The 27604-nt window shown below is 38.8% G+C and overlaps 1 protein-coding gene across 1 annotated transcript; it reads left to right on the top strand.

Moving 5' to 3' along the window:
- Positions 1 to 1499: 1499 nt before the first annotated feature.
- Positions 1500 to 27389, top strand: LOC306652894 (cytochrome P450 1A1-like; the record flags this gene model as incomplete). The annotated part of the gene is made up of 2 exons (XM_079125527.1): positions 1500 to 2067; positions 27322 to 27389. 2 exons carry the CDS (start codon positions 1500 to 1502, stop codon positions 27387 to 27389), a joined length of 636 nt encoding a protein of 211 aa, XP_078981653.1.
- Positions 27390 to 27604: the final 215 nt, after the last annotated feature.

The raw sequence follows: 27604 nt of genomic DNA, 5'->3' as shown, positions 1-27604 counted from the left end.
GAGAAAATTTTATTGAATAGTTACCGTTTTCATCACAGAGAAAACTCAACCAGCATGTACTTTATTCGGTTCATCCCCACACTCTTGCTAGAACAACATGTTTCTGCACAACTTGACCAGGATCCACGTACACACAAGAAAAGTTGGTACTTCTGAGGGCAGGACTGAGTTCTTCCAACACTAGACTCCTACTAAGTCGCGTGTTCTGATTGTCAGGTTGACGGCTGTAAAAAAAAGACATGTTGCATTAAAAGTTCACTTATTAAAAACGTTCTAACACACTCCCTTTTTCACTCCATGTTACCTAAGTTCTCCTTCTCTCAGTCGTCCTGGAAGGTGTTCGATAAAGGAGCCATTGCCCATCCAATAAAGTGTGCTGAATTGTGGGAACTTACTGCATCCCGAGCATGACAAGCTCACTCTTCCATCTACAAGAATGATCATTGATGAATTATTGGGTCATCCTAACCCCATAACATAGTTTGTACGATGCAATAAAAATCACATTACTTACTCAAACCAACGTCATCCTCTGGCCATGTTATCTCCAATCCTGGGCAATGTGGCGGTGGGGTTGGTGTCGGAGGAAGACAATCAGCAGACCCTTTACAGCTTCCGCCCAAGCCTGCTTTCTTTGTTGTCGTTGGAGGCGTCGGGGTGGCATCGACCAGATAATGAGCAACACAGATAGAAATAAGTAGCCATACGCCTCTCATTCCTTAAAGAACAAAAAACTGCTTATTGTAATTGAATAAACCGAAGTATCATAGGCAAGAAGATGGGTAACAGCTACAAGACTCACCTGATCTTCGTTTTCGGTCCATTGTTGAATGTTCCTTAGACTAGGAGAGTGAGATACTTGGCTTATATATACTCTCTTTTGTCTATATAAATGCTATGATTTAAATATGATGTTGGGACAGCCCACATTTTTTCAGGACCTATGTCACATTTTGTCATTCATTTTTTCCATGGCCAGTTCCACTGTTACCTTTAAGATATGGGAAATGTTGGTATTTATAGTTGGGTCAGTGCCCCAAGTGCTGACACGTTGATCAACTGACTGTAAATAATGTTGTGGAATGCTTCCTGTTATTACAGAGGCGTGTCCACTGTACGTGCAGATGGATACATACCTTTTGACATCCGGTATTGCATCTTGTTTGCTGAGATGCATCGCATCTAAGGCCCCCACATTCCTGAATGACTTATGTCACAGTTTATCTGAGTGCCTTTTTAAATACTACAGGCATTACTATTTCTACGCTTCATTTCCATACAAGCGAAAACCACTGCCACGGATTGCCGTTAAAGAAATGCAAATGGAAATTATTGTTCAATTTTTAAAATCTGCAGCAGAATGCCATTTCATTTCGACCATTGCTATTCTTGTATGTTTTATGATTTTACAGCTATTACTTTATAGATGCAAGACATCGCATTTTAAGAATCCGCCAGGACCATGGAGACTGCCTATAATTGGAAACCTCTTAACCATCATGCATGATCCACATTTAGCATTGACATCGCTTAAACAAAAATATGGAAATGTTATGCAAATACACATTGGAACAGTGCCCGTTGTTGTTCTAAGTGGATTCGAAACTATTTATCAGGCTTTAGTAGTGCAAGGAGATGATTTTAAAGCCCGCCCCGATTTCTACAGTTTTAGATTCATTGGTAACGGTAAAAGTTTAACATTTGGCAAAGACTGCGGTGATGTGTGGTACGAGCGAAAACGCATGGCGCAGAGGGCACTGAAAAGTTTTTCAACATCGTCCAACCCGATGTCTTTATCGTCCTGTTATTTGGAGACATATGTCACGCGAGAAGCAGAATTATTAATTGATAAGTTTATAGATCTCATGAAAACAGCAGGTCACTTTGATCCTTATAGATATATAATGCTATCAGTAACCAATGTTATATGTGCGGTATGTTTCGGGCGTACCTATGATTACAATGATAAGGAACTCACAGAACTTCTAGAGTTAAACAGTGAATTTGGAAAAGTGACGGGGTCTGGATATCCAGCTGATTTTATTCCAATACTTAGATTCCTACCAAGTAGGACATTCACTAATTTCAAGAATCTTATATTTAGATTCACAAAATTTATTCAGCTAATAATCCACGATCACAATCAAAACCATGAAATGGTAATGTAAGGTCCCTTCAAATCACACTACATTTTTCAATAAGTCCATATCTATAGATCAACCCTAAATAATATCTTTTTTTAAACAGGGTAATATCAGGGATATCACAGACAAATTAATTGCGGAGTGTCGTATGCGAAGCCAATCAGAATATAAACACAAGGCACTCTCAAATGATGACATCACAAGCATCGTTCTGGATATATTTGGAGCAGGTGATTTCCATCATTTCCTAGCCAAATCTACGCCCCCATCATGCACATTAATTACTCCATAAGACTCGGAGATGTGACTATTCTGATCTTGACATAAATATCTACGTATTCTTTCTAGGGAATATGTCCCTTTAGACGTAGGCATAGTATTGCTTACGATTGATATTCATGCATTGCTATTTACTGAGGTGTATATACTGATGCTTTATTGTTTTCCGTTTAGGTTTTGACACTGTTTCAAAAGCACTTTCATGGAGTCTAATGTACCTGGTGTCTAATCCAACTATTCAACAAAAAATTCATGCAGAACTCGGTACGTATGCAAAAATTAGGGCATATGAGGTATCACTTTGCACTTGGGCACATATCCATCGCGGTGGGGGTGTATGGTATAACCTTCATATTCGGGCACTTATCCCTCCAGAATGGGGCACATAGGGTCTCCATCCTATACTTTTTTATTAGATGCGGTGGTTGGTCAAAATCGACTTCCGAAGTTCAGTGACCGGGCACAATTGCCATACATGAATGCATTTATTTTGGAAATGTTACGTCACTCGTCATTTGTCCCATTTACTATTCCTCATAGGTGAGTTCTGCATAAAGCGGTACAATTTCTGTATGTATCTTTCAGCAATAATACACAAACAAAAATGTATAATGTATGTTATATTTCCTACAAATAGCACAACTAGAGACACGAACCTATATGGATTTGATATTCCTAAAGGTCGTTGTGTATTCATCAATCAATGGCAAGTGAATCATGACCCGTAAGTACATGATAACTATGTACTACTGAGATTTTGGTACATATCCTTATAATCAGTATTTTTTGAACTGTGTATATCTGAATATTTTCATCATAGGGACTTGTGGCGTGATCCATTTATATTTCGTCCAGAACGGTTCATAACAACATGTGGAAAGATTGACAGAAATCTCAGTGATAAAGTCATTCTTTTCGGTATGGGACAACGTAAGTGCATCGGGGAGACCATTGGACGTTTGGAGATCTTTCTTTTCTTGGCAATATTACTCCAGAAATTGGAATTTTCAGTCTCTGCTGATGTAACCGTGGATATGACTCCAATATACGGATTAACAATGAAACATAGACGTTGTGATCATTTTAAAGTGTGTGCGAGAGTTTGAGTCGATGTGCATTAAACAAACAGAAAATTGAATATATTCTCATTTCCTTTATTCGCGTACAGTAAGCACAAATTACACATGATATGAATACACTGACATCTTTGTAACACTCATCTTATACAATAAGTAGCCCTTAATATCAATAACACAGGTCATTAAGCATTCCATTGCTATATACACCCATTTTTGTTAGTATTGGCAAATTTTCTGTTTCTACCAAGACACCACCTGGTAGGGTTAATGTCTCCTTCACTTTTCTTAGAATATTTCTTGGAGTGAGCTTGTAAAACACGCTATTGGCAGTATGAAAGAATGTTGCATATCCTAGAAGTGTTCCAGGGGTAAGGGTTTTGGGGAAAAATGATTTATTGTGAACCATAATATTCACAGTTCTATTACATTTCCAATTTGTATCTTGTATATCCCATCCTATATCGCTGCTACTACAACTTAGAATCATAGCAGTAATTGAAAGTCCATTACCATGTTTATATTTATTATCATATGTTATCTCACTCATACATCCACCAGGAAAAATTATAGGGTGACCTTGGTATATTATCGGAACACAATTAAAATCCCAATCCCATGGTACATCCACAAAAGGATTATACTTAAAACATATTATAGCATCATCCAATAATGTCAATCCAATAGTAATTTCAGAATTTTCTTCCACGGGTGTGTACAATTTCACTTTAACATGGTCTCGCCCACTGCTCAAAGAATGAACATTGCATATTTCACCTTCTTGTGTATGGATCCTGCATACGTGTTTCCTCAGTGGCTTAGAACGATATGTCACCAATTCTGTATTATAAGGCCCATCTGGAACACCAGTAATAAACACTTGAGAGTCGTCTGTCGATGTTTCCTTACTCCATTGAGCACAGTTTACATGTTTCTCCTCTTGCTTATTTTCTTCAGCAATCTGTAAGTACAATCCTTGCCATTTCATAATTTCCAATGGAACTATAAAGATTTTCAATTGCTTCTTCTCAATGTAAGCGTGTCTCGGAATCTGTATCTTCAATGGTACCTCTGAATGTTGAATATTGATAAACTGAGTGACTATATTGACAGAATTATTCTTACTTCCATAGACTAAAAATTTGATCTCAGATGCTCTCGACCTGCAGTTATTTCTGTCCAATTCTATATATGGTACAGTGAATCTCAAAATTGTCTGCACATTGGGACAGTATGGTAGAAATTCATCTTGACTAGTTAACAGAATTTTCTTTTTGTTTGTGATGTGTATATATGTTTGTTCCACTTTAAAAATCCAGTAGCCACGGAGTAAGGATGTATCGAAAGTTGCCGCTTTCCGTTGCATAGATGATCTCCATGAACCTCTGATGAATTTCTTAGCAGAAGTACAGGCGTGTTCTTCGTGATAGCTTGAACATCTGGGTTCAACGTCAAGTCTATCTTCTGACTCACACAATAGTTTTTCGTTCATCGTGTCCATAATGTAGAGAAGGTCTAAATCAGTGCTTCATTTTTTCTTCTTTATCAATAGTTTTGTATGCAAGATGAAAATTATCAAATGAATGAAAGCATTTATACATTAAAGATATTTCCGCATTTTTCTTAACATTGCTACCGACATTAAATACATACTGGACATCATTTGTAGAATTTGGGGAACTGGTATGTTGTAATATCATACCTATAGCTAACAGGGTGTTCTCTTTTATAAACACAGGGCGTGTACTGTAATTTACTATTTCAAGTTTCAATTGTTCTGTCAGCAGGCAAATGCTTGAATACGTGAGCCAGTGGTTTGTATTTAGGCCTGTTATGAGTAATACATTACCTTCAACATGACTAATGATCTCTAAATTGGGTTTCATTGTATAACTTGACTGCGCCTCCAACGTAAATCCATCTGCGCTAAAAAAGGGTATTAATCCATTACGGTAGTTGGTGGATATATTATGCGGTAGGTAATTTAAAGACACATCCAGTTTTTCTTGTACACAAGTGCATGAGACATCAACTAAAATTTCATCTGGAAGCATAATGTCTTCCATTATCCTGAATTGAAGTTTATACACATTTTCTCCCAGATATGACAAACTGACGTTTGCCACCATTTCAGTATTTACAGATGGTGTGCCTGAGGGTGTTTCAGCATAAAATGACTTGATAGTGACATTCCGCGTCACAAGGTTACCTTTGAAAAAGACAGTAAATACCCTTCTTTCTGTTTTTTTGGCTACACCTTGTATATCGTATGCCAAAGTGTTTTGATCGGCCAGTGAACACACGCCAACCTCGTCAAACGGTAGATCGGTAGCATTTGAGAAATTTTCTGTGATATGTAAACATACGTTTAGGCACGGTAACTTCACAAAAGCAATAATGAATTTGATATCTCCCACATCTAACATGTTCTTAGAAGTTTTTATTTTTAAGATGAGTTCTATATCCGGGTTCCAAATACATTCTGAATATATTTCAATGTCGTTGCTGAGATCACTAGATTTACAGACGATCATTAAGTCCGTAGTTAAATGATAGCTGTCTATAAGCGAAGTAATCAGACCAAATGAAACTTTCCCGTCGATAGCGTATCTGGGAATCAAGTCTGTTTTTAAGTTGTATATCTGAGACACCATTTGCTTTTTTAAATACAGTGGTCTATTATTGATAAAATAAAAGTGACTGTCAAGAACTTTAACATCCCAATACATTGATTTGTACTCCAGGCGCGGTAAGGAAGTCATCATTAAAATCTTATGATGACTTTAAGAGTCCAGAGTTAATCAAAAAACTGTCAGTAAATGTTTGTAGAATAGCACTTCTCAGATTTTCTGATGTTGTGATGAAAATAAAAGTTCCTATCAAGCTCGGGATTTGAGTGAAGCTTGGTATTATTACCGAACTAACATATGTTGGACAAACTGCATCCGATGATGTAAATATAATAGCGCTATCACTAACAATTACCGAGCACCAGCAAAGGCTCACACAAAAAACTAAAACCACAATGTTGCGAATTATATACTGTTTCTTTCTGATATGTGTTCTGGTAATGCGTGATATTGTCATCAGAGATGAGATAACCGTTACAAGCAGACAAGTCCCAAAAAACGCAATACGCAATTTCGTTCGTGTGATGGCCCCGGAATTGCTTGTTGCTGACTTACATTTAAATGTTTCCTTCCCTATAAATCCTAAATTCGCATATAGACCCAAATTAAGAACATTGCAGGTCACTGTAATAAAACCCAAAAGAGAACAGACAATAGTAAACGTGACTATGCCCCCTTTGCTCATCCCAGCATATCTGTACGGAGAAAGAGTTATAATTAGTCTATCTACTGTCAGTCCAACGTGAATTAGCGACTGTAACATTATACAAAAGTTATTTATATTTGTAGTTATTATACATTTGAGAGGATGTACCAAAAAGTCTTGTATCATTTTACCCGTGCAGGCCATAAGAAATGATACAGAAACGACTGTAATCCACAAATGAATTTCCAATTTTAATCTTAACTTTATACAACAAACATAAATACAAAAACATAAAAATATAACTGTTAGGCATCTAAAAACACAAGCTGTTATTAAAATGCCTGGATCATATATTTCTGGGCACAATACAGACAGGTTCTTACCATTATCAGTACTGTCGGGCCAGAAAAACTCGTCTTCTATTCTCGACACATTCAGCATTGTCTAGAGATACTATATACATGATGTCCATCAAAATAAATATAAACAAAAGAGGAACATGAGCTTCGTGAATGACCGCAAATGTGGTTTATTAGAGGGTCAGTGATGTATTAATTTATCATAACAGACGAAAATCTACATCCTCAAAAAATCACCATGACATCCTGACAAAATTATACAATACATTTGTAGTTTTAACTGTATCATTTTCAAAGATACATTGCAATATATTTGAAACTCCCTGAATGACCTTCTCAAAGTACAGTTTTGAAGCTATAGGGACGCTATTTTGAACAACATAACTAGGATCTTCTGCCATTTCAGACATGTTTGTGCCCTTACAGTCCACAAAAACATATTGTATCCTATCGTGAATCTGTGGCAGCTCCTCTTTTCTAGCCTGTAACTTTTTATATACCGATAGGTGCGGAAGAATTGTACTTTTGTACATCTCTAACGGCTTCCCGAGTTCCGTGGACAAAGTTAGGTCAGATATTGGTATATTTCCAGAATGCAAGTCTTTGTAACTTTTATTTAAAACATCGATGACCTTAAGAAATCCGATAGGGAGTCCCTTTGCATAGTTGTCAGATACTGGTCTTTTTGAGATTTCTTCAGCGGCATCTTTGACGCTCTCGTCTTCCAGTATAAGATTTAACACCTCCCTGCACCTTTCCTGAACAAAATTACAAGCTGTTTTTCTCACGAGGTCAACACCTTTCATGAGTACTTTATCATTAGACAACATGCCTATATATCTTTTCTTTGTGAGCAGCAATAAGCATTTGAATATTTTTTCTGATTCTAATTTTATTGGTGAATTGAATAGGGTCTTAGTGATATGCTCCGTCAATAGTTCACAGAAATCTGAGACGTCACTCAGATCATAACCCAGGCATTCTATAAACAGAGAATCTGTGTCACCATAGATCACCCTCAAGTGTGCGTCATCTTGACATCTTAAATCGCGTCCCGTGATGTGTTCTAATTGGCTCCGCGTGACTGATTCAACATATTTTTTTGTTTGTTCAAGCATGACTCTACCTTGATATGTTATAGTTTCTGCAATCTTCAAACAGGGCAACATACCGGATGCAACTCCGGTAAAACCATATACTGCGTTGCAAGTTACTTTAATGGCGAGTTGTTGTTTATCTAATATTGTCTTTAACGTCGGATCTGTACACGTAGCCAGTTCCTTTCTGAGGGTTTTCCTTTTAGTTAACCACGCGGCGAGCAAAGACGCAAGTAAAGATTTGCGTATGTGTGGCTTCACAAAATGAACTGTTCCACCGCTAATGTGAAACGTCTCGTAATCACCAGACCGCAAATGTGGGAAGTGATGTAGGCTATCAGAATTTATCAATGTTGAATAACATAGGTTATGTGCCTGAATGATACTGGGATATAAACTTGCAAAATCTACTACCAAAATAGGTTTGTTGTAAAATCCGGAAATTGGAGTAATCACTGTAGCTCCCTGATAACCAGAAGTATTGTTTTTTTCTGGTAATGGTAAAATGTAGTTCTCATTTTTTGCGGCGGATAATAAGCATGTAAAAACACGTATTTGTTGACCATCGCTGATTGCCCGACGGAGAGGAATCATGGCAATTTTAGCTATTTCTGAAAATTCAATATGGGACATAAAGTATCGTAATAGATTTAGCACGATGACTGAATCCTGAATACAATACATACCTATTTTAGACCGTCCCTGTGGGCCATCCCTAAACAATATAGGAATTTCTTTATAACTCACATCTTGCTTTTTTTCTCCAACGCATTGCTGTGCCACGGTGTTCAATTTGTAGTCGTGTAAATTGAGCTTATCTTTACACACTATATACATATCTATAGTAACTATCCCAGATATTTTGACTTTAGTGTTTGATCTCATAAAGTTCCCATCCTTGGGCTTTACAACCTCAAATTTTGAGCTCCTATCATTTATTCTACTAAATTTGCTTACATCAATGTTGTATATTTCCCTAGCTCTATCAATAATGAATGGAAAATCAAAATTAGAAATATTATACCCTGTAATTATTTCAATATTTCTATCTCTGATCAGTGTTAAAAAAGCATAAATCAGGTCAAGTTCAGAAGGAAATTCATATATTGTAACATCGGTCAATTCATCACAAGAACCAACAGTAAATAAGATCTTTTCAGGATGCTTGGAATTCACGTTCCATATAACACATGATATTTGTATGATCATATCTGTTTCCTTAGTAGCTAGTGGGAAACCATCTTCCCCTATACACTCAATATCAAAGGACATTATATTGTAAGATGGCCATATTTTCATATCTGGAAGATACTGTAAATCATTAATATGACAATCATATTCTAACATGGTGGAAGCATCCATTGATTCAAATGTTCTGGGAACTGCCCTGCAGACATTATACCAACCAAATGTTGAGTATCCATTATCAACAATAAATCTGCGAGAAGCATCAACGTTTGATTCATATAATTTACATCCAGCGTTTATCAGATTTTGTGTCAGAGTAAATAGTGGTAGTGTGGATGATAGGCTTATTTTTAAAACCTCCGTCGTCTCAGTGGTAAATTCAGACAAAATTTTTTTATTTTCCTTTGAAATCATGAAAGTACAGAGCATGTCTTTTTTCCCATTTCTATTATCAAGTAAACTTTGCTGCACTATATATGGCACATCTACATTATGAGTGTTTGTTACATAAAAATAGAAATGTTGCCCAAAAACATTGACACATACACTGACACCATCTTCTCGTCTTCCCAATAACTTTAAGATAATTCCAGAAGGAATAATATCTGTCTGAAGGTGAAATGGTATATCATCGCATCTATCCTTTGTATAATTCACCTCAATAATGTCATAGATATGAACCTTGATATTTTCATCACTAGAAACATCACCGGGATGTCTGCGCCACATACTACAGTTAGTGGTAAAATCCAATATCTGTATGCCTTTATCATTGTGAAAACATATGGGGCGTTCGGTGCATTTCACAGAATAGAATCCACGCTCTCCCTTGTTCCTTAAACACTTAGGTACTAATCTTGAAAATTCTGAGCCACATACTATATCTTTTACTTTTCTATTCCTTTTTTTGAGATACGGGTTGTAAAAGAGTGACATGGTTGTGTGCGTGAAACCACGAAGCGACGCAGTTTTAGTACAGCAAATACTTTATTATGAAGTAATATCATGTATGCAAACATATAAAACTTATGTTACTAGGTACCTAGTTATTCAAACCATTTTCTAAATCATTTTGCTCAAGTTTAGAATAACCCGCTCGTCGTCGTATAACGTTATTTATACCCTGACTTGCCTTTTCTGTCCATTTTGATTTTTCTGATGACTTCTCCTCCAAACTTCTCTGTTGATATTTATGCATGGCTATGAGGAGATTTTCAATCTCATCGTCGTCTATTGGTTTGTCGTCCTTATGTTTTTCCTCTAGCTTCTCTATTGCAGGATACATCATTTTTATAGGTGCCGTTGACATTTGTCGCGTTTTCTTATTTACCATAAATATGATCACTACTACACCCGCCAATAAGGCCAATATCAGTAGCCCTCCAAAAGGATTTTTGAAAAAACTTATAAATCCAGAGACAATGTTTTCAAAAACTGTAGCTACGCCACTAACTGTGTTGACAATGAGCTTACCAAGTCCCCCCAGATCATCAATTAATCCACCAAATACATCAACATACTGATCTCTCATACTGATACTTTTATCTAGATCCTTTCTGAGTCCGTTCATTTGCTCAGCATAATAATTATATTCTCGAAACATTGATTCTATATCAAAAACATTGGAAAGCTTTTTCTCTGATTTGCTATACAGTTCTATTACTTCAAAATCAATATTCTCTATAAGCGATATGTTCAGGGCAATAAACGTATCAAGTGTTACAATATCTGAGATGTTCATTTCTTGAAAATGATGATAATTCTTATAGACATGCATTCTATGTCCCGCTTGAAAATAATAGATGCTATTTTCTTTGCATTTTTCCATATAATTTGTTATCAGTAAGATTTCATTGTTTACACCTAACTGTCCAGTATATATGGAAGTATCATTAATAAATTTAAAGGTAACAATTGGTCTGGAGTAACAATTAGATTGATCATTTTTGATCTTCAGGCTACTGTGCAGAGACACACTATCTTGATCAACCGATACACAATGCGAGACAGAAATAACATCCCCGAGTCTCTTAGCAGAGACGGGCTGGTCATACAACGCACTCATGACGCTTGTTGGATTGATCTTACTGAGCTCATTCCACATAAGCGTGGCTCGATATTGTTCGCGACACCAAGCTCTGGAAAGCTCTCTCAGGACGTTATTGATGTTTTCTCTCAAACTATCATAGGCAAATTGTATTTGACTCACGAGAGCATTATTTTCCTGAGAATCGTCACCATCTGCAGCTCTGAGTGCACGACGTCTCCGGACCGTGGCATTTTTTCCGTTCAATTCATTCTCAACCTTTTTAATGTCCTTATGAATCAATGGCTGCCAAACCAAATAGAGATTCCCTTGAGTTTTATACATGGAATAGTTTCCATCAGGTTCATGAGTTTTTGAAACTTTTTCCACATATTTCTTCAATGTTTCATTTATTTCCTTTAACAGGCACTCTTCATTGTTTACAAAATCTACAGGTGTTTTAGAAGTTGTAAATGATGCTGTAGCTTCATTTGCTATAAAATGAAAACTGGAATTAAACTCAGTCTGAATTCCGCGAGAAAATGCCTTCCATAATTTCAACGGGCAATATACTTGATGTTTGTTTTCATTTTTCCATGACAAGGTATATTCTCCTTTATCTACAAATATTCTTTCCTCCTTTTGAGGCACAGTCCCTCTATTGTCAAAACTCACAAATGTATAATTCTGTTTAATATATACAGAACCAGGACGTTCGTTATTCACATTTTCGGTATCAGAAGTCCCATTCCAGAATGGTGACATTTCCACTGTATCCCCCACGGTAGTTGCAAAGAAGTTAAAAGGTGGAACAGAACGAGCTTGCATGTCAGTTATTTCGCAATTAACAGTTGTTCTGCGACGGTAGGTGCCCCAAAGCCATCCTGGATCCGCGTAGATCTTAGTTTGACTAGCATATCTTCTTACGTTGGTCGTTAACCCCTCTATGGGCTGTAAATGCACCGTCAGGTTATAACCATCCCTATCTGTATATGTATACAAATTTCCATTTATTGTTAAAGATAAAGAATTAAAACATTCATAAATTGTATCCATATGCGCAATTTCATAGTCCGGAACAGAATGTCGGCTGACATGTTGATTTGTTATTGCATCAGAATAGACACCTTTATACACCGTCGTGGTGGTCACAATTTTTCTATATTTTCTAACTGAAAACATATAAGGAATGATATTTGTTTTGAAAACCAGTAAGATTCCTTCCCTGTGCTGCGCATCATGATTGTCGGGGCACTTATATTCTAAAGGAAATCTAAAAATATCTCCAACGCCCGAAGCACTACATACTCGGTAAGGCAGAGATCCAAAATGCATCTTGGTGATGTCAGCATGATCAAAACTATCCGTCGCGTTTGCATCTTCCACGGGCTTCGCAGTGTTTTGGGAGTTGGTATTCAATATACTTAATAAAAAAATTAAAATGACAGCAAAGAAAGTAGTATGGCCCATAATACCTACTAGCTACGACAGTGTTGAAGATGATGGTAGAGTAAAGAGTATAAGTCTTTAAATATCCACCTAGTGCGGTTAATCATTAAAATTAGTGGGTATGCTTCCTCATATGTAATATATATACCTTCCTGGAGCTCAGTTTCACTTTCCGGGTTAATAAAGTCACCTCTGAGTACAACTATATCCTTACCCCATGTTCTATTATACAGGGCAACCGAGAGTACCAACTCCCTAATAAATGACCAACAATCTTGTTGTATTGTGTTGATATTATTGCTATTTATAGTATAAAAATTATTGAATTTCATACTAATCCAATTCTTTGGTTCTATATCAGATGGAATTATCTCTGCAATTAACATTTTTTGGTGTGGTAGAATATCAGCAGCATCCAAACATTGAGAAAGGGCAATATTATGAGGAACCGGAAATAAACTGACATCGTGAGTAATGGGACCATTTATCAGGTGATAAAATGACATCCTCAACGTCTCCAGATATTCTTCACTGAGTGTTTGCGCATAAAGTGAGTTTTTGATAAATTTTGAGTTCTGAAAATTCATTTGTGAATTTTGAGTCATATCCTCACACTGTAATCCGCGCCACGCTTTCCTATAAATAAAGTGATTTATTAGCGATGCTGCTTCGTCATATACGACACTACCCCAGATTCTTAATGACAGGTATTTATTTAGAGTATCGCCATGAGACCGCAGACAATCGTGTAGCTTTTTGAGTCCTTCTACAGTCAGTTTCTTCAGATACATTTCTTTCCTTACTCTTGCATCTGACATAGCTTGAGTCAAACTAATTTCTCTGGTTATATCATTATCCATGGCATCTTGTTTTTCCCCAGATATTTGTTTTTGTTCATCTGATGACTCAAACAAGACCTTACTTAATCTTAAAAATAATTCATTTTTTTGTTTGACGATGGAGTTCATTTTAGTCTGATTTGTAAAAGCGGTTGAAAAATCAGATTTTAAAGCTGCGATTGTATCTGAAGTTGAATAAAATACACCCCCACAAAACAGCAATTCCAAGGGTTGTAAAGAAAAGAGATCACAGAAATAGTCTATGTGTTTTTGTGATAATACTTTTCCCAATGTTCCTCTCAGTAGCTTCATTTTCCTTTCATGTTCAAACAGTTCTGCCAATTTTGATTCCTTTTCCGGCTCCGTGTTGTACCTTTGTCCAGAGTTCCAATAGATTAAATTAGACAGCTCCATAATCGATGCAGTTTTTTCCTGAAATATGTTATAGTCATCTATCTGTTGCAAAGATGTTTTCAATATATCTTCTTCCTGCTCTGCCTGTGCTTTATTGCTTTCTACATCAACCCATGTGGGCAATTCAACGCCAAGACGTTTAGCCTCAATTTCAAAAAGCCCCATAACAGGCTCGCTCGCTATTTTTTTACCTATATGACAACAATCTAAATTACTTAATAGAGAATCCATAGAGTATCCCTGATTGGGTGTAACGAATGATTCCTGTAAACAGTATAGACATGGGACAGATTGTAAAAACAGTCCCGGGTCTAGCACGGGTGACACACCTCTAAACATCCTGAGAATCTGCAGTACTTCCAATAACATGTTAATAGAAACATCCGCAGGCGTGCAATAATAGACACAATTCAATCTTTTAAAAAGAAGCTCAATATCATTTATTAAAGCAATTTTTACCACAATCTCACAATTTCCATAGAACCTTAATCTCACAGACTTTTCCACTCTGAACACAGGTACATCATCAAGTTTATTGAAATAGTCTCTCTTATTTTCATATGATCTAAGGGCAGCCGTCAACTTTTCAAGACTTTCTCTGGAATTTTGCAGCAAATGCTCCAATTCCAACGACAGATTGGAACATTCATAAAGATTCTGTTTATGAATTGAGTCGAGTATGTGATCACATAGGTGTTGCACTTTCTGGTAATTTTTTTCCACAGCGCCTATATCCAGACTCTCCGGGTCACAAAACTTTAACACACTGATATCCATAGCCAGGCCGTTGATTTGTGTGTATAAAGCAGCTAATTCTTGCGCCATTGATTTTTTTTATAAATCTATACTCGACAAAAGAGCTGCAAACTTCCTCTTTCTAGTGGAAGTAATGGGTGGCAATTCTATTTCTTCTGCCTTTTCTATGGCACTGGGTTGCTCATCTATAGTTATAAACTCCAAACCCTCATTGTCAATTTCACCTAGTTTATCAACAGTCGTCCCTATATTCTCCCAATCTTCTATAGTTGCCGTCAAATATTGTATTTGAGTGAAAATATCATCCGCAAATGGATAATATGGTCCTAAAAAGAATTGCACGTCTTCCAGACTTAGATTTCTACTCTGAATACCCAAGCACTTGATTAGTTCTTTAACTATACCAGGTATATCAATACCGTTTTCACTCTGAAACTTTTCCTGTATTGCTCTACGTATATGCTCTACCTCAAAAGTCAGTATATTTTTACTCCCTGATTTAGGTATGATATAGCCCACAAGGGGAGTCATAAAAACAAATTTATGTCTAAATGATGGTACACCTCTTTTAATTATACTGCTATTCTGAAGTAGATTTTTATCCACACCGCGCCCGGTGAAGTAGCCTAAATTACCACACTGAAATATTTGAGCATTTCCATTCACGCCCGTGTACTTGTTGATGATGACGGGCATTGTCACTAATGGTCTAGTCCTTCCAACAGCTGCCACACAATCTTGTAAACTTGTTTTGACGGTGAGGGCCCTCATCATACTAATTCTCTGAATGTAGTCATCAGGCGACGTGATAGCGACTCCGCCCAGCACATGAGGATACTCCTCTGCCGAGACACTTTGTGTCTTACCTGTCAAGCATTGAATTGTACTGGCATAAAACTGTGTCTGTCCACAAGATCTTAAGATGGCATTGTTTAATCTCTGACGAGCGTATGTTGTCAAAGTATTTGGTATGACATCAAGCACGTTGTATTCATCGTGTAGTTTACTATTGAGGTCGATGAAATTCATAAATTCCACCAATTCATCCTTAGAAATACCCGGAATTATTGGTACTTTTTTTTGAGTTGAAAATGTATGCCAAAGAAACAGAGCGGATATCTTTGCAGTAGGAAATAATTCCTTATGATACATATTTAGAAATTTAATGAATGGTCCAGAAATTATCCTATTTTCTCTCTTATTGGAATGTTTAAGAAACCCATTCTGATAAGGTTCTGTGCCCGGAGACCCAGAAAAAACTATCCTATTTTTGATCTTGATATTTCTAGGAATAGTCACCACGGCTCGAGACAATCTTACTTGCAATTTAGATGCATAGACGTTATCATTCAACGCTGCATCTGCGTCAAAAAAATCATAAAATAAATCACCGTGCACTACGCGTATCTCAGATCCGGTTAGGGCCCCTTTGTCCATGGACAGACTTTTAAAGTTTGTCCAAAGAGTATGATAGTGAATTTTAAGCCATTCACTTGGCACTAAGCCCAAAGCTTGATTTTCATTTTCATATACCATGGTAATGGGCAAGGAAATATCTTGTATTATGGTCAACATGGACCTATAAAATAAAGACAAAAACACGGAACATGGTGATTGCCAAAATGGATTACATGAAAATTGTATAATATGATGAGCGCTCTTTATTTGCTCTCTAAAATTAACATTGTTCCTGGTCATATTATTAATAAAATTAACAACTTCTGTATCAACTATAGAATCTATACTTTTAAACAGCTTTATGAATTCTTGTATACATGTGACAGAAGGCATGGAAGAGTCTTCAGCCGTTTCCTTGATGCCTAAATGTTCCAACTTCTCTAATAAGGTCTGACAAAGTTGCCAATATGTATTTTTTGGGGTTTGAGACTCATTATTTGTTGATATGTCATCGTCCTTATCCCTGAAACTGGCAAAATTACCTAAAAAATCCAGCTCATTATAAACTCCAGATGCACCAGAAATAATATAAGGTTCCCTCTTCTTATTTGACATCACTGAGGGCAGCCTTTCTTTAATTCTATAATGTAGTGTATGAATACAAACTGCAGGGGCCGCTCCTGCGCATGTTGGGCATGCTGTGGTATTAGCAGTGGATCCCACATACTGCGGAATGCTGTAAGAAATACTGAGCGCATTCTTCTGATGCTGACAAAATTCTAGCAAAAAGCAGTACCTCGCAAGCAAGTTTGGAGAAAATGAGGCTGCGTAAGCGAGGTGGTGGAGGGTATAATTAGACCCATCGAGAGAGGCGGTGGGGATTCCAGGAAACAATGATTGTCCAGTTTCGTTCATGGTTGCATCATTCAAAAGGGCAAGTCCACCTTGCATGAAATATGAGTTGTAATTACAAATATCACTCTTGCTTGTTGTCTGTGCAAGTTTAGATACTCGACTCAGATATAAAACAGAATTTCCTGAAAATAGCTGAGCGTGAATGTGAATTGACTGTAATGCATTCCAATCCATAAGAGCAGAAACCCGTTCTTCTGTGGTATTTGCATTAATAAATATAGGCCAGGTATTATAATCAAACATTTTGGTATTCTCATGAGGAGCCTCTATAAAACTTAGGCCATAGCTCAAAGCCAATTCAGAAGCAACAGAATCAATTATCATCAATGAACTGTCTGAAATGTTGCTTGGTGGAAATTCTTTGAAATTTATTAATTTTGGTAGCTTATACTGATCACTAATAAATTGTTTTTCCATGGCAGATATTAATCCCGGGGTATGTCTAACACGTAGCGTTTGCGCGATGGTGGTATAAAGGGAGTAAAATAAATATTCACTAATTTCACGGCTATAAAATGATTTTTTATTAGTCCCTTTACTAAATAGATCTTCATCAAACAATGGTACTCTATAAGCCTGATAGTCTTGAATTTGAACGCTCTCTTTTTTCGAAGGAAGGGGAACCAATTTGCCATGATACAGCCTTTCTTTAAATCCTTCTGTAACGACTACCGCCATTAGGGCGCCATCTAACGGTAAAATACATGAAAGATCGTCAATTTGGAAGCTTTCCTTCGTAGATAATGGAACAAATAAGGGAAACCCAAACATAGTACATGCCGTCTGACATATTTTTTCCAAGCCTGGACTCTCAAAAATAGGCTTAAACATGTGAGTGTTATGGAAAAAAAATACCTCGCGGTGAAAACTAGTAATCTTCACGGATAATGTTGTCATATCCAATTTTCTATAGACCGACTTGACATTGATAGGAAAATTATTTTCTACTGTAAAATTTCCAAGTAAAGGCAAAGACAAAACTTTTCCACCGTGGTATAAGTTACTGAGCGCGTTTGCCTCATCTATAGGAAACTTATCAGCTGGATAAATGTAGATATATCCACATGGGCCGATAGGGGCCCGAGAACCAATGTTATCATCATGTTGGCCAGAGTTGAAAACCTTAGCAGCCATATCTTCCCCCAGATAGTCATTCAATGAATGCACGATCAGAAACAGAGTTTTACAAATATAACATTTATTTATTTGTCATTCTGGATAACAATAACCTCATTCTACACCACATCCAAAACATAATATACTTATTTTTTATTACATTCGAGATACCCCCTTTATCATTTACCCAATGCTGCCTATGATTCATGAAGTAACTTCCTAATAAGTATGACAAAAGGTTTCTATTATGAGTGGTATTTGGTACAACAGTACCCAATAATTCACAAATGAATGCCAGTAGAGCGCAAAATCTACCAACATTATCAACACCATCAACGTACATGTCGTGCACAGCATCCATCACAATCTGCACCACAACTTCAAAATTCCCAGATATTGGTAATTCATTTATAATATCAAAAAAATTTGATGAATACACTTCCAAAGTATCTCTAACTAAGTGAGCTATTACTAACTGAGAGGCTGTCATGTTTTTTGGCTCGTCGTTTGTTAATAGCCAATCGAGGACGTTGGCTGTAAACAAACACATATCCTCCTTCCTTTCTTGTCTGGGAGCGGGCTCATTCCGTTCGTGGCCTTGATCTTCATTGGTATCACTTTCAGATGAATCACTTGAATAACAAGGTTGTATGACTTTCTTGCTGTTTAGAAATTGCGGAATCTGCTCTTTCATTGTCTGTATAATAAAGGCAGCCGTTTGCATTGGCTAACCACAGTATTCTCACGCAACGCCGTTGAAAGTGCCACTGATCGACGGGGAGCATGAGCTTATATAAATATGTGTTTTTGGTAACGCCTCAAATACTTATAGTCTTTTAAAACACTATCTGACTAATCTTGTTAACTAGTATTTTGACTCGAATGCTTATCACCCACTGTGCTAAAACAATGACACTAAACCCGCGAAGACTGACTAGTGACATTCATTTCCGGGTTAACCAACCGAGACAGGCGGGGACAGGACACTTTATTACATTTCGAGTGATTCATCAAGACAATTTGACAATGCGCATTCACATCAAAGCAGAGTAAGTGTTTTTTTAATCTCTGGGTGGAACAAATGGATTAGGCTCCTCCACGCCCCCTTCTGGGATGGCTCCGCGGCGCTCATTAAATGGGAAAATGTTTGGGTGTGTATCAATGGGTTCACCGGTCCCACTAACAGTAGACAGATCATCATTAATAATAAATGCCTGTTTGGTACATGCACTCCAGAAATGCAATCGATAAAACATCTGTTGCCAGGGCGAAGCGGTCAAAGGTTGGTCTCCATCAGGAACATATTGCCACTGCCATAATCTTGAGGCGGTCGAGGGATCAAAGAGCATGGCTAAATGGCGGCCACAATCTGAGCTGAGCGCCGCGTAGGGAAGGCCTTCCGCCGGATTTCTGGGGTATTGCATGGCAGGGCCGTCCTCTAGGGTTTGTCCATAATATATACCGGCAATTTGGCCATTTACTTCAAATCTTTGTGCCATTTCCACATCTATATTCTGGAATCCCAAATGTGTTCCTTGAACCCAGCAAGGTAACAGACTTCCTTTTAAATCTTGAAACGCCACAGCCCTGGTATTCATGGGGATGTGTATATTCAGCCATCTGGATTCATATCTTCTGCTGACATTTGGCCGGCAGTTAATATGTTGGCCTGCCCCCCTCTGGCCATCTATATAACCAAGCTGCATCATAATTTCTGCCGCCGTGGCACCTATAGCCAATGAAAATGTATAAGACCTAGATAAGAACATTCTCAAATCTTTAAAAATATGCATCGACTTTAATGCATATTGGCTCATAACCGCATTGCCAAGTCTGTCATGTTCTATATTAGTTGGTCCAACTATGCAAATACCGCATATATTTGCATCAGATAAAGGTCTTGGTGCCACTTGGTTACCAGAAACTGGATCATATAGCTCGGAACCATTTGTTGAATGTATTCTCACATTGAATCCCGCGGTAGTCAAAGCAGATGCCAGGGCATGAGGCATGGAAGCACCTGGTAGCAGATACACAGTAACCGTATCATTCTTATTAAATGTGCTCAGTAAAATTTGAGGGTTAGAAGTCAAAACTAATTGATTATTGCCATAGTCATTTTCATTGAGATTTTCTTCATTTTCTTTACGTGTGAGAATATCCTGAGAATTGGAAAATGTTCTCCAGCATTCATATAGCTCGTCGTGGGTAAAAGACATGAGTACCTCCGAGGCCACTCTTATCTGGAGTTTAGGCAATTCTGGAACGGGAGGGCGGACCGCACCAACATAGATTAATGGAATTCCATCGGCGGCGCATAGCATTTCGATCTGTCGCACGTGCACAGGCCGCACTTCAAGCAGAACACCCGGCGTTTCCGACAACAAGAAGCTTGCAGGCTCAGCATATCGGGGAAGCGCCAGATCTACACAGACATCACCTGCCATGGCCATCTCGGCCACGCAAGCAAATAAACCCCCATCACTCACATCATGACAGGAAAGCAGATTATGTGTCTCTCTCAAAATATGAATTATATGCAGCACCTTTTTCACAGCAGCAGCATCACAGTTAGGAGGTATACCAGAACACACTCCCGCCACTTGTTGGAATATAGAAAATGGAAGGGAATAATCTTCATGAATTTGGACCATAAGTAAAACAGTCATATCATCAGAAGAAATTTGAGGACCTTTCAACTGAGGAGTAATCTTCTTGATCACATCAGAAGACGGAGCACTCGCCCTAGCTACCACTCCTCTCATGTGCGGGGTTCTCTCACCCAATGATGAATAATTATCAGAACATTGGACTGATTCCAGATAAAATCCAATTCCCATCTCTTCGCAGAAAGCCCGTCCAGTTTCCAAGAGTGAATTTATCTCCTCTTCAAAATTCAATGTTTGAGGCCAGCACAAGGTTAAGGATACAACAATATTTTGCGGGCTCGTGATAGGCGCCAGGCCTACACTCAGCACAGCTTCAGTGATGGCAAGTTGCATTGCAACCGCAGGAGAGGCATACGCGGTTTGAATCCTCTCACCCAATGCATGACATATTCCAAATTGGGTGGTATCTGTAGTAGAAGTCACAAAAAATCTATAGAAATTCTGAGTAAGCCCTAAAGCGAAGGCTGAGTTCATAGATGCAGATACCCTATGAATATCATTAGTCTCCATGGGATTGAGCAAATCAACGTGAGTTCTGAAAATGCTGTCGGCTCTGTCGTAGAGCATCTGATTCATCACGCCCCACGTGTCTCCAAAAACAACTTCAGGCACGGTACCTGGTATGATAATATTATAATCACTGATAGGTAAATCCCACGGCCCAACTCCAGGTTGCTGTGCAATCCTCCCGTTTGATACCCTATCCATATGCTTCACTATGTAATCTTTACATCCAACCGAAGGATGTGCCAAGACTTTCAGTAACAGTGTTCGCAGGTCCATTGATCCAATACCAGGTGCCAAACGCATGTCAATATTAATAGGATCTGTTGCTATGGGGCTTCTATACATTGGTCTATTTAATTTGATCTTCACATAATTTCTAGGATTAGGACGCTCTTCGTCTCCTAGACTTCCATAAACCTTTATACAATTTTCAGGATTACCGTTCATCCTTCCCAAAAATGACAAAGGACAATGAAATGTATTGCAACAAAGTTGAAGCAGCTTTGATCGGTCACGTCCTCTATTATCCAGGATGGCTAAAAACAGCACCGGTGCCTTCACGAGGAAAAAGTAATTCAGAAGACGGTGTTTCAGAGGCTGAACAGAAGGACCAAAGACAACGCTAGATGGGATAGCATTGATGTTCATTTTAAGTGAGGCAGATGGACCACACAATGTAGATAGCTTCGATAAAACCGTCTCATTTGAATTGGCGCCACCGCAAGCAATGATATTCACAGTCTCAGATAGTTGATTAAAGAGTTTCAAGGCATTCAGGATAGCTCCCGTATTCCTCCCACTGTCGTGATAGATGTGCTGGTATCTGCACTGTAGATAGCTTCCTGAAAATTCTCCAAGCATAAAAACTGGGACATGAAGGCCAGTTACTTTTAGATACTGAAAATATGACGGCCTGAGAATTCTTTTGGTCGGTGTGTTACCTTCACCTATACACACTGCCTGGCGGAAAACAGCAGGATCATCCGGTAGCGGCACATTTGGAAGGCAGGATCTCGAGACCAGTCTGACAAATCCTAGTGTTGTGGGCACACCAGCACATCTATTGCATGTAATCTGATTTTGAACCATACCCTGAAAATATATTTCCTCTTCTTGTAAAGATGCAGGATCTCTCTCGTCGCCGGGACTTGGAATTCCCGGCCATGCCCCAAAAAAGCCCACATGTAAGGATGCAGGGGCTGTGTTATACCAGTTGTCTACCGTGTGCCTCAAGAATTGCAACTCTGGTTCATATTGACTGAAAGACGAGACGGTGTGGCATATACCACCAGTCGACCGGTAAGTGGCAGTGTTGTTATACGTCTGCCCCAAACCTCGCAATCTTGAATACACTGGGAAGATATCCACATTGGGTACGACGGAAACAATAATACCAGACTCTCTTTGGACAAAATTCCTAGTTTCAGCCCCAGCCGGAACTGGATAGACGGTAAATTGTTCTCTTGTACCACTCATTCCATGACCGATATAAACTGCTTGAAGTAAATCAGATGGATCAGGATCTCCAGACATGGGAATTCTTCTTCCGGCAGCTCTCGCTACATATTGGAACGAATGAAATCCCGCCAACCCGGCCGGGCCACTGCACAGTATAGAATCACAAAGAGCCTCCAAGGACTCATTTCGCTGCTCAAATCCAGGAAAATGCACACAACGTAAAATTTCAATATCCTGGATAAACACATATGCCTGCGTCGATTGGGGCATGCACATGTTACTGACTGTCAGATCAGCCAAACTTATTAAGTCTGTGATTAGTGTTGGCTCGGGTCTATGCAACGGAGCACCGTATATAAAAGAAAACGTGTGGTCTTCAGGAGTAGTTCTCCGTCTCACAGAAAAATGAACATCACTTCCAGTGTTGATCACGTCCCTAAACATATTAAAGACCCTGGTACGCAACTGTCCAACCTGACCTGGAGGGCCACGCATCCGACAGACAAGCACAAAACATTCCTCAACATAAGGCGTCTCAGTGGATTCGGGATACAAATCTCGAACATGATGGATAATAGCACTTTCTTGAGGAGTCACCTCGATTGCCCGTCTTGTGAATATAGTAACCGTGGTCTGCGGGTGATGTTGACTCGGATCCATTCTGAAGAATGGCTGTATACGATGTTGGGGTACCACCACCTTTCAATTTATCAACGCTGTAAATATTTAAATACGAGTTTCATGAGTTCAGTAGAGATATAACGTGTTTATTAACCACCAAATACATGAGTGTGTACCAAAAATAACTACTTCATAACACTTTAAGTCACAGTGAAACAATGACAATTAAACATAACTCATCTTCTAAAAACAGCCAAGGTTATGGACAACAGAGCATTTGAAATGAATTGCACAACCGATAGGTGGCACACAGACACTATTAATGAAAAACACGCTCTAAACATGAGAGACCATCGAACGTCTCAAATTCATGGGACTTCTGGAAGTCTGACGTGCAAGCAACGGAAATTGACTCATTATAATATTCTGGGTCCTTTCTCCGATCAATCCGTAAAAAACAGCGTTCAGAAATACTTGAAGCACGGCCAAAAAGTCCTCCATGATTGCGACAATGTCCAATACCTGAATAATAACACATGACTCACGGAGTAGACCTCGACGTATTAGCCAGTCTATTATCCGAAAGAGTTCAGCGGGTATCCAGCACGCGATCAAGAGTATAAGTATCACAAAAATCATAAATAGAGATCGTGACCTGATAGGCCCATGGCGCGTTCGGTGAACGAGAGACCATATTTTCATATATATAATTAAAATAATCAGGAGAGGTAAGATCCACCCGAAAACATACCAACACATTCTCAGGGACATAAAAGTATGCATATCATTAACAGATGCAGGCTCTAGACAATAGGAACCCTCGACCACACCAATCACGGTTTTATTTTGCGCGGATGGTATTGCTACCGCCAGACTGAGTAACCAAATAGCGTAACACCCCCACTTGACCCATTTCTTGCGTCGTGGATCAGTTCCACGTTGCCTTATGAGCATCAACAGTCTAACAATAGCGATGCAGAGCAAGAATAACAAAATAGCTTGACTCGTAAATGTTTTCACGAGTGACAGGAATTTACACCCAAATACCCCGGCGGATGTTTCCGGCATGTTCATAGCTAGAAACGGCATACATGCTGCATAAATTATGTCAGCAAGAACAAGGTTCACAAGCGCAAATTCCGTTGTCTGCCAGCTGAATCTGATTTTAAGAAGAGCCAACAGCAAGAGAATGTTTCCAAGCAAACCAAGCAGAGACAATAGTACCAAAAGCGCTGTCAATGAGGCCTGAACAGTGGAATTCATCTTGATGAAATGACATGGTGCCGCACCCTCGTCAGGGATCCAGGTAGGGTAGAAATCCGTAGTATTCTCGTAATAATCCAAGTATTCCTCGAACAGCTGGGAAAAATCCAGTGTGCCCGACATAGTGATGGTAAAATGGCATCTAATGCATATTCCGCATTTTTGGTGTTGTGAAAGTAGCCTAAATTTAGATTCACCTAGTCAGCTGGATTTTTGCGAAAAATGGGGAAGTCGTTTAACACATACCACACACAACATGAAAGTTTTAGAAAGTCTTTATTCAAAGCGAAACCTTCCAATCCTAGTTATTATAACACCAGAAATGGACAAAGTAAAACAAGAGTGCCCAGGGGGACGTCTTTAAATCATAGTTTACACCCGACATTGTGGGCCACTGCCATAAATGAAACGCCAAAGAGGGATCAAATAAAATCGCAGTATGCCTTCCGTCTCTGGAACAAAGTCCCGCAACGCTTGAATTACTGGAAGGATTGAATGGATAGTCCTTTGCATATGCACTAGCCTGTTTAACCTCGTTGGTGTGATAGGTGACACATGGTAAATTCTCCCTAAACAGTCCGCTTTCAATCCCGTCTGATTTATAAGAAAATCCCAAATTCCGCCCCTGAACCCAACACGGGAGAGTCATCCCTTGCAACGGTTTCATGAAAACTGATTTTGTATTCTGAGGTATATGTAAATTGATCCATCTCGATTCAAACAACCCAGAAGCATTTTCCTCTAAAAATATATCTTTGGAATTGTTGTATGAGGAACCATGTTCTCCTTCACAAGAACCGGAGCATTGATGATCCAAAAACCCTATACTGCTCAAAAAATAAAACCCTAACTCGCCACACCCCAAGGAAAATGTGTCCTTCCTATTTAGGAAGATCCTCAAAGCTTCCTTAATTTGCTGGTTTTGATTTAGTAAAGTAAGAATAGCTCCAATTCCTAGTGAATTTTCTTGAAATCCTGACACACCGCCGACAACGAGCCCTCGAAACTGAGACAACGTTTTTATATTCACTTCCTGAAAATTCAAGGTGCATACCGAAAACCCGGCGTTAGTAAAGGCGCTCTTCAGTGACGCGGTTCCAGAACTTCCCGGGAAATTCAAAACCGCCAATCGACAGTGTTTATCGGGTATACTTTTAAATAGCATTTGATTTTGAGCGAATGTCTTTTCTAAACCATTCAAATGAATACCGTGCACACGTTGGAGATCATCAAACTTCAAATCTGCATTTTTAGACATACTTTTTTCAATTTTCCTGGAATGTGAGCTCCAAATTTCATAAATATGATCAAGATATTTTTCATATACTATCTTGTCCCGGTGTGTGATTTTGACAGAAGGTCGTGAAGACGGATGAGACACAGTTCCAATCACTGCCCAGGAGATTTCATTAAGATCACATAATTCTTGGACATATTGTAAATTTTCTTCAGGCACTTCAATGATAGCTCCAGGCGTTTCAGAAAACAAAAATGGTAATACTGATTCTTCGGCCATGGGTACCTCTATTTCACAGCCTATCCAACCACCCATGGACATTTCTACCAAAGTGGTGAACGCACCACCATCTGAAATATCATGACCGGAAATAATTAAGCCCCGATTTATAAGGCCCTGAACGCAATGAAAGATACTGGCAATATTTTTTGGCTCTGGTACAAACATACGTCCAAGATGCTCCCCAACTATCGACTCAAAAATGGTGCCACTTAAGTGATGGCGACTGTCTGTCTTCAGAATCACAAGTTTATCGCCTCCATACTTCAGAGATGGGACTAACCTAGGTCCATATACTGTGTTTACAGAGCCATGGAAAGTCATCAGTTGTACGGGAGGAGTTTTCCTTTTCACTGTTTCTGTTTCGGTATAAGGTCCCGTCACAGTCTCACCGGCAGACACTAACAAATTTACACCGATCTCACTACAAAACTCTTTACAGACAAATAATGTTTCTTGTAATGTCCGCATACACGCTTCGTTGCTATCCCAGGCCACCGAGGCACTAATAACAATGTCACTGATATTGATATAGGGCCCAAACATCATATTCGTCAAAACCTCGATGAGGCCCAGCAAAGCACCGCGGGTGGGTGACTTGGCCATCTTTCCGGCCTGTTCACCAACCGCCATGAGCAGGCATCTGGCCTTTTTAAAGCCCAAATGATCATAGTTAGATGTCAGGAAATCTTTAGGTTTTAATGTTTGCCACACATCAACAGATTGAAGTAGTGATTCTGAATTGCGTTCTTCTGGCCACAGGGAGGTATCCATGACCAGAGCGTAGTCAGCTAAAGGCAGATCATGCGCTCCAATTCCCGGTTGCTGTGCAATGAGACCATTGCTACATCTATCCACGTGCCGCACAATGTACTCTTTGGAACCGACAGTTGGGCTAGCTAATACTTTTTCACAAATTGTCAGTAGTTCTAATTTCTCCATTATGCTCTGTAAGCGCGAATAAGAAACTTCTGGACCACCATCATCCTCAACCGCACTCGATGCCTCCGACTGCGTGCTTGACGACTTGAAACAGGTCTTGTGCGAGACATGAAGTATGTCAGAATCCTCCAATCTTCTTTCGAGAGGATTATGTATATTAATTGGATCACTTAAATCATTATAAAATTTCAACCCTGGCGTTTCGGTTGTAAATCCCAAGCAGTGAAAAGTGATCCCATTTAATTTACCTACAAATTTTAATAGCTCTATAATCTCTGTATTTTCGGGTCCACATT

The sequence above is a fragment of the Sciurus vulgaris genome (assembly GCF_902686455.1).
Source record: "Sciurus vulgaris genome assembly, contig: HiC_scaffold_648_arrow_ctg1, whole genome shotgun sequence".
In the NCBI taxonomy this organism is placed as follows: domain Eukaryota; kingdom Metazoa; phylum Chordata; class Mammalia; order Rodentia; family Sciuridae; genus Sciurus; species Sciurus vulgaris.
The sequence above is the reverse complement of the archived record's forward strand: the minus strand, read 5'-3'. Positions and strand labels throughout refer to the sequence as shown.